This window comes from Alternaria arbusti (genome assembly GCF_024043155.1).
Source record: "Alternaria arbusti strain BMP 1465 chromosome Unknown scaffold_41, whole genome shotgun sequence".
NCBI classification, from domain to species: domain Eukaryota; kingdom Fungi; phylum Ascomycota; class Dothideomycetes; order Pleosporales; family Pleosporaceae; genus Alternaria; species Alternaria arbusti.
In genome coordinates, this window is record NW_026249981.1 from 84,864 (window position 1) to 93,019 (window position 8,156).

An 8,156-nucleotide genomic window follows, 5' to 3' on the forward strand; every position below is an offset into this window, starting at 1 on the left:
CGGAGTACTGGAGTTGCCATGTCCTACACGTCGTGTCTGTCTTCACGCCGATTATCGTTATGGTGATTGACGCGAGTTCCACCATGCTGTCACCACGGTCGCTCCTGCCGTTCGCACTTGGCACTCGCACTTGGCCCCTGCGGCAAATTATCGCAACACCAGCGTAACAAGGCCGCGGTACCTCCTTTGGCGTCCCTCTCCTCCAATCTCGTCCCGTCCATCTCAATCATCTCTCCTTTCACGCGTCTGTCTCTCGTTTAACTCTCATTCATTCCTTTCCTAGTCCATTCCACGTCTGTTGAACCTCTGGCTGCGCCTACGTTTGACACGTGTAACATTGGAAAGCACGCGACACCAACGTGACTTGGAACGCGCCAGCGCAATAATGTTAATGCTACGACATATCACGCGCGCTCATGCCGCGTTGACACGACAACCTTTCGCGTATCGGTCTCAGCAGGCTGGTCCGGTACTGCAAAGAACAAGGTTATGCCAGCCCTCTTTGGCGCGCGCTCTGAGTGGCCAATCCGGTCCTCCGACTCCTGGCAACGACGCGCCAAACCCCATTGACGACGCTGCAGAGCGTCTGGAGGAAGAGGAAGAGCAGCAAGAGGAGAGACGCGAGAAAAAGAAGGCAGAATGGAAAAGCACAGCCTGGAAGATGTTTGAGGCTGCTGCTACTACCGGAGCCAGCATCTTCATCCTTGGATGTGTCGGCATTGGTTATACTAAGTACTACAAATGGAACGTGCTTGAAAAGATGGAGAACGCTTTTCGCGAAGGCGATCCTGTATTAGAGCTTGCAGCTACTGGAAAGGAGATGCCGAAAGCGGGTGAGCCTACTCGACTACAAGTCAGCAAGGACCTGGACGGTGATGATAAAGACTATGATCGCTGGATCCCACGTGATGAGCAGGAGAGGATTGACAAGATTGTCTGGGGCGAGACAAAAGGACGTTACCATCTACTTCTTGGCGAGAAGGGGACTGGGAAGACTTCCATGCTCATCGACGCCATGGATAAGATCAATGGTGAGGGATGCTCGATGATGGAAGCCCACGCAGATCTCGAAGTCTTCCGTGTACGGCTAGGTCGCTGTCTCGATTTTGAGTACCACGAAGACAACATCGGATCGCTTTTCTCCATCCGCGGTCCACGCGATGCGGGCGCCATACTTGACATTGAGCGCGCGTTCAACAAGCTTGAGAAGGTAGCCTTGCGACGACGCGCAACTGTTGGCAGACCGCTCATTCTCATTATTAACTCCGCACATTTGATCCGAGACAATGACGACGGCCGAGACCTGCTCGAACTCATTCAGCAGCGGGCAGAGCAATGGGCAGCTGCCAACCTCGCAACTGTCATCATCAACTCGGACAAGTACTGGGTGTTTGAACGATTGAAGCAGTACGCTACACGCATGGAAGTGCATCAAATCAAGGACCTCAGCAAAGACCGGGCCATGCAAGCCCTACGGAACTACCGAATGAAGTACTACGGCGAGAAGGTGCAAGACTCCATCCTCGAAGAAGTATACGACAAGGTCGGCGGACGTCTCACCTTCCTCAACCGCGTCGCCAAGTCAGAAGACATGGTCGCAAAATGCAACAGCATCTGCGAAATGGAGAAGATATGGTTCCTGAACAATTGCGCGATTCTTGGCGAGGAGATGGACGACGATGTCATGGACCAGCAGAAATACGCTGTACGTATACAAACATTCGTCTATCAATAAGCTGACTAACCCCCACAGTCCACAGCCATGGTCCTAGCCAACGCCCTCTACAAACTCTACCACGACATGGAATCAACCTACGACCCAAAAGAAGGCCACATCCTGCCCTCATTCCCCCTCCACCGCGCCCGCTTCATCATGACGCGTTCCGACTTCATCCGTCAACACCACGACCTCTCCATCTTCTCCATCGACTCGCACGCCGTTGTCCGTGCCGACTCCGTACCCATGCAACGCGCTTTCAACGAAATCTGCGCCGAGCCTGGGTTCGAAGACTTCCTCGAAGCGACACTCGAGCGTATCGGTGCGATTGAGAGTCTCGGCAGGACGAAGGAACTTACGTTCAAGGATCTTTGGGAGGGGGGCAAGTATCGTATTGTGCAGAAGGATGGAAAGGGCAAGGTGCAAGGTGAGGTGGAGATGGAGACTGTGCCCGGGAAGGGGGATGATGATGACGATGATGAGAAGGATGATTGAATGGGAAGGTTGGATGGGCTACGAGATATTTGGACGCCGGGATGATTGGATTGTTATGCGTTTGGATGTACGATATGGGAGTAGGCGGCTGCTTGATTCTGCGTGGCGCTGGTGTCTTGTGGGAAGTCGCGATACCCTAGAATGTCAGTTTTCCTATGTATGTGCCCACTCTCCTTACTGTGCTCACTGAGCAGATTGCCGGCTATTTGCTGCTCCACTTATTTTGTTCGTCACTGACCCCTTCCGTCTTTGTCGCAGTGAGTACGTCCATAGTCTGTTCTTGGGCCCACATCTCTCCCTCTACTTTCACTACAGCGAAGATATCATGAGCCTGTTTGCTCCGGTTGTTGCCTCTGCCGGACCTCAACACTTTCAAGACTAGTTCTCTTTTGGTCACTCTCACTTGCCGCGTATCGCTTACATTTCATTTACTCTCGTAGAACCTTTTTGTTCTCTGTCCCTACCTGCTTTTCCCCTACCAACCAATTATGAAGCTTTCGCTGTCGCTATTAGCTGTCGTCGCCCCTATCGCTCTTGCCCAGGATCTCGCCAGCAGCAACGCTACCGATGTACGGATAGCTGCAGAATTCGATCCGGAGGACATCGCGGACGCCGCTGAGTGGACCGCAGCCTACGAGAAGGGTACTAGACTGGTCTGTCGACTTGAAGCTAACGACGAGGCCGCGGGAAGACTGTGGCAGGACACTCGAGATCCACCATCTGCGCGCAGCCAGTGGGCTGATGTCACACTCCAGGAAGAGCTGGGTCTTTGGGGTTGGCGCACTGGCAAATATGAACAGGTGCTTCATTGCGACTTTTCCGACGACAAGGAGCCTCAGCATGTGAACCATTTCGGTAAGTCAATGCCTTTACGCTGACCACCACGATCTCTACTCGAGAGGTATATAGGTCAAAGATTGGTCTTTGATAGGTGTTGACTGTTCAAAGGAACGATGTTCGCGAGTCTCGGCGTTAACGACCAGCCACGCGAAAAGGGCGGTGATAACCAGTGTTACAACATCGAACACTACGACGCAGACGTAGAAGATGACTTGATGGACGAAGACGATGAAATGCAGCAGTACTACTTCGTTGATGACGAGGAATATCGTTGCACTGGTGCGCATGTTCGATTCGGTATCAACCAACGAGGCGGAAGTGAGTCTCTACGATTGATTTCAGTTTACGACTCGCACATCAATACTCCCATCCCTCTTCCAGGCCGAATCTGTCCCAGGACATGCTAACTAGTCAAAGTGATTATTGGCCAGAGCCTCTCAAGTCCTAGATTCGAGGCGGCGGCAAACTGGGGATTCGAACCGAGAGAGACCGAGCTGCCGCAGCTGCAGCGCGTTTCCGACATCATGATGGCATACTGGATGCGCGACAATCCCGACCCAAAGAATCTCAAGTACTACCTTGTGTGCAATATCTTGAATGAGCAGACTGTCAGACTCATCAACGCTGTCCTGAAGAACAAGGGTCTCGATAAGATACCATTCTGGCCTGGCGTTGTAGCCGGCATGTGGGAGGAGGAAGGCCCAGCACTACTTGGTAAGTAGTCCTATCTATCTCCAGAACGCCCCAACAGAAAACAGCAACGAACAGTAGTCCGGATGCGGTTGCATACGCCATGCGAAGGACTCTGAGTTACCACAACGCTGACGAACTTCAGGATCTCCACTGGGTGGCTCGCTCGCCTTTTTGCTCGCCCAACACAAGGCGGAGCTAAGTATCAAGCATGTCACCGAGATCGTGATCTTCCGAGATAACTGGGAAGGTTCGACTCCGTATGTGCAGTTGCTGTTCAGGATCAAGGACGTCCCGGACCCAGCTCCAGATCCAGCCCCAGACGCAGAGTCAGGCCAAGCTCTTAGACTACGAAGTTCCCTCTTGGGCGATGGCTTGAAGAACAAGATATACACGCACAAGATCTTCCAGGATACTAGAGCTCTTGTTGTTGGCGCATAGACGAAGCAGGGTGGGAGGAGGCTTTGTAGACGTGATCTTTGTCTAGATAGCCGTTGAGGCTTGTAGCGCATATTTAGATCTGGTTTTCATCCGTTGGTAAGTACCGATCTGCCACAGAAGACAGAATAGACTTGCTACACTAGAAGAATCAATACCGAAATAACATCACAGCGGATATGCATCGACGGAACAGACTCTGCTCGAGCAGCCCTATTGTGATGTACGTGACATCCAAACAGCGGACATATGTACCGCTCTCACATCCTTCAATATCGTGTGACATCAAGCCCCTTGCGTGCGCAGGTGCAGAAAGCGCAACAAATGACGTGAACGCCCCACCCGTGCACTAAGCATTCTCGCTAAGCAACGACCCACCGAGCATCCCGCTCGATGACGTCGCACCCACCCTCCTCCCAACCACAATTCCCAATCACCTTTCAACTTTCCCATCGTGATCTTTTCGCCGACCCCAGCCGAGACGCTGATTAATACTGCTTCCGCACTGTCATTCGTGGGTCTGGGGCTGCGCGTGGAAGTGATAAGCTTCTGCGAAGCAACGATGGCGTAGGATCGACGCTAGCACCGCGACGGTTGGCGGGTGCTTGTTTCCCTTGTGGACTGGGCGGGTCTGGAGACGGGTTTAACAGTTTAGGATTTCGATTGCGTCGGTGATGGCTGACGGAGAGGGTGGAGGCGCGACGTAGGTGGTGTGGAGTGGTCAGGAAAGAGGACCCTTAAGTATGCAACTGCCCGTGGGACCTCGGGGAGGCTTGATACTCGCGCGGTGCTTACCTTACAGACAAGATTCCTGGCTATCGCGACCAATACTTCGGAGGTGTATTCTATCTGGCCTTCCCGCGCTTCACTTGCCATCCTTCTCTCCAGCCAACTTATCACGCGCACTTCGTTAGACAACCCCATCTCCCATCTCATTACTAGCATCCATATCCTGTCACGATGGCGGTAATTTGGGGTCTCGACATGAAGGAGATGCAATGGGGCAAGTTCAAGTCCGGCTACATGTGGAACAACACGTATCACAACCGTCGCACAAAGTTCATCATCTACCAACTCGCCATGATTCTCTGCGTTGTTAGTGAGAGTCTGGGAACCGCTGCGCTGTCTGGTACGATATCTCTCCCTATCTCTACTCATGGTGGCGACGACAGCCGTCTGCCATCTTCCAACTTGAACATCATCTAACATCCAGCAGACTACGTCGACCAGCAAAAGTTCGTCTCAAAGCTCGACCGCAACGTCATGATCCACAACAACAACTTCGTCGGCATCGCATCGTACAACATCTTCGTCGGTATCTTCGTCGCCACCATTTTCGGTGCCGCCTTTTTCTTCGATCTCTTCTGGCCTGAGCGACAAGAGTCGAGAGGCGTCATCAACGCTTGGAAAGCTTGCTCAGTCTTTGCTTGCATGCTTACGCTCTCCGACGCCCTTGCATACACTTACATCACCGCGAGCAAGAGTGCGCACCTAACCGGCACGGACTTCGAGCGCGGACAGGGCCTGTTGTCGCAGTTCAAGAAGGCCGGCGAGACTCCGCTCGCTTACAACAAGAATGGGCGGGCGATTGCTAGTGTTGTATTCTTGTGGCCGGGCATGATCTTCACTTTTGTCAGGTAAGTCACCTCTATCGGTCCTATCACCTCAACCTAGGGAAAACCTGGACAGGTCTGGAGCCTACATCGACGTTAGGCCACCTAATTTGCAGGTTTTCGTCTTGATGTAGCCTCTAGGGTGTTCAATTTTTCCCTTGTATGAGGTGCTATCGTACCACTCTTACTGACTCATTTGTCTAGCACATATCTCCTCTGGCATTCGCTGAACCACATCGACAAGCTCGGAGTCTTCTCCGCACATGCCCGCAATCTTGATGGCGCTTCGCCCGAGCCCGAACCGAAAGGCAACGCCGTATAGAATTGGCTTCGTAAAACCATCACAGCCGACTCCCGTCCTGACCTCTCCCGTCCCAACCCCTCTCAGACTCCTCACCAGAATCACGAATTGCAGAACATAAGCAAGTCGCCCTCTGTCGTCACCGCGTACAGAGACGGAACTCCAGTCCGATCGGCTCCTCCCACATACAATTCCCATGCCGGTCCTTCCTCCCGTGGCGGTCCTTCCAGTCGTCCCGGTCCCTGGACTCCTCGTCGGGATTCAGAGCTGAACAAGCTAAAGAAGAAGCACAAAACAGACATCACCGTTGTCAAAGATGGACCTGCAGACCCACCTGCTCTCGGAAGGTGGGGCAGTCACGATGCTGTGCATGGTCCTGTTGAGGAGACCCTTGTTGAAGAGACGCCTATCGAGACGCTCATAGAGCGGAATAGGGCCGAAGTGCAGAGGATGCTACAGGAGGGAGATCCGGATAGGGATGAGATGATTAGGCAGCGCAGCGAGGAGTTACTGAAACAGAACAAGGATTTCATTAGCGAAAGGCCGTTGAGTCCTGAGGAGTCTAGATGAGAGTTTGGTGAAGGTATTTCGGTATTTGATGGCGTTTAGGGATGAGTGGGATAGTGAGTATTGATACCCTGGTAGCTTGTTTACTTGGATGAGAATGAATAATAGTAATTCTTCGATCGTTGCGTTAGCTATGTTGATGATGCACCTCATAAAATGGAAAAAACTGAACACCCTGGAGCCTACGTTGACCTTGGGCCACCTACTTTGTATGTTTTTACTATAATGTAGGCTCTACGGTGTTTAGTTTTTTTCCTAGGCTGACGTGGATGCACTGTTGTCAAATGTCGATCCTGGATGTACATGCTGTGATGTTGTCTTCTTCATGAAAGATTGGAGTCGATGCCTAGAGGTGGGCATGTCATACAACAAGGTGACAATGCTACTCACGTATAGCAATCTATCAAATGCAGAGAGTATTTACCTATGTCCTTACTCGAATACCTACTGTCGCGCGTGCGTCGTGAGCCTGCCCGTTCAAATACTCGCTGCATCCTATGCAAGAGAAAAACTAAACACCTAGGAGCCTACGTCGCTGTTAGGCTACTAACTTCGCAAGCTTTTATGTTAATGAAGGCTCTAGGGTGTTTAGTTTTTCCTTTAAATAGGGTAGCTGTATAACTTATCTATGAGCAGCACGTTGTCAAAAACACTAAACTTAAGACTTTCTCTACAGTAGCTACCTCATACCCAGCATCCCATACATCTGATTTCCAACACCGCCTTTCCCACTGCCGCATACCCTCCCACCTCCCTCAGCCCCCATCACGCCACCATCCACATCCCCGGTGCCAGCCTCATTCCAACCCAACGCCACCAAGACGTTTCTTTTGCCGGAACGACGGAACAGTGCACACCCATAGGGATGTTATGAAACCCACTCTCGCTTCCCCGTACCCACCATCGTCACACCACTTTCTTCACGGAAGCAAAAAGCAAGAAAAAAGAAAGGAGACCCTGTGTGAGTTCAAGCCACAGCAAGCCACAGTGACGCGACGGCTTGCGAGCGATAAGAATGATACGAAAAGAAGGAAAGGGGAGATCTCGGGAGGGACGGGAGGGAGCGAGAGATGGTGGGAAGCAGGGTGTGGTGGCAGTAACGTAAAAGCCACGATGACGTGGAATGCTGTATATATGAGATGGGGGTGGGAATACCAAGGTTTTGGGTGGAAAAGGAAAAAGAGGTGGATTCTTTACAGGGCTCGGATGAGATGCCATGACGCAGCTGCTTCGCGAGTAATGATCTGGTGAGACTGGAGAATGGAAGGGAAAGAGCAAGAGTCGTGTGCATTGCGAAGGTTGCAAGAGTCAGTAGGAGTAATGAGCCTGGCTTACGGGGGTGTCATGAGAAGGACAAAAGAAAATATAACTGTAAGAGGATGAGAGGATGAGAATGCGAGGTAGATGTAAGAGTCAAGTGTTGCGAAAGCGTATGCGAATACAGGAGATATGCGTAGAGCAAGAAAGAGACCTCGGGGGGGGGGGGGGGGGGGGG

The 8,156-nt window shown here is 52.0% G+C and overlaps 3 protein-coding genes across 3 annotated transcripts; all 3 read left to right on the plus strand.

The window, feature by feature from the left end:
• Positions 1 to 385: 385 nt before the first annotated feature.
• J4E86_011713 (uncharacterized protein) lies at positions 386 to 2,212 on the plus strand (the record flags this gene model as incomplete). The annotated part of the gene is made up of 2 exons (XM_051452203.1): positions 386 to 1,705; positions 1,754 to 2,212. The coding sequence occupies 2 exons, from the start codon at positions 386 to 388 to the stop codon at positions 2,210 to 2,212; spliced, it is 1,779 nt and encodes a 592-aa protein (XP_051296653.1).
• Positions 2,213 to 2,700: 488 nt separating this feature from the next.
• On the plus strand, positions 2,701 to 4,183 carry J4E86_011714 (uncharacterized protein; the record flags this gene model as incomplete). The annotated part of the gene is made up of 4 exons (XM_051452204.1): positions 2,701 to 3,067; positions 3,161 to 3,370; positions 3,470 to 3,766; positions 3,888 to 4,183. 4 exons carry the CDS (start codon positions 2,701 to 2,703, stop codon positions 4,181 to 4,183), a joined length of 1,170 nt encoding a protein of 389 aa, XP_051296654.1.
• A 957-nt stretch (positions 4,184 to 5,140) lies between these two features.
• On the plus strand, positions 5,141 to 6,664 carry J4E86_011715 (uncharacterized protein; the record flags this gene model as incomplete). The annotated part of the gene is made up of 4 exons (XM_051452205.1): positions 5,141 to 5,309; positions 5,397 to 5,817; positions 5,998 to 6,109; positions 6,209 to 6,664. 4 exons carry the CDS (start codon positions 5,141 to 5,143, stop codon positions 6,662 to 6,664), a joined length of 1,158 nt encoding a protein of 385 aa, XP_051296655.1.
• Between the last annotated feature and the right edge of the window lie 1,492 nt (positions 6,665 to 8,156).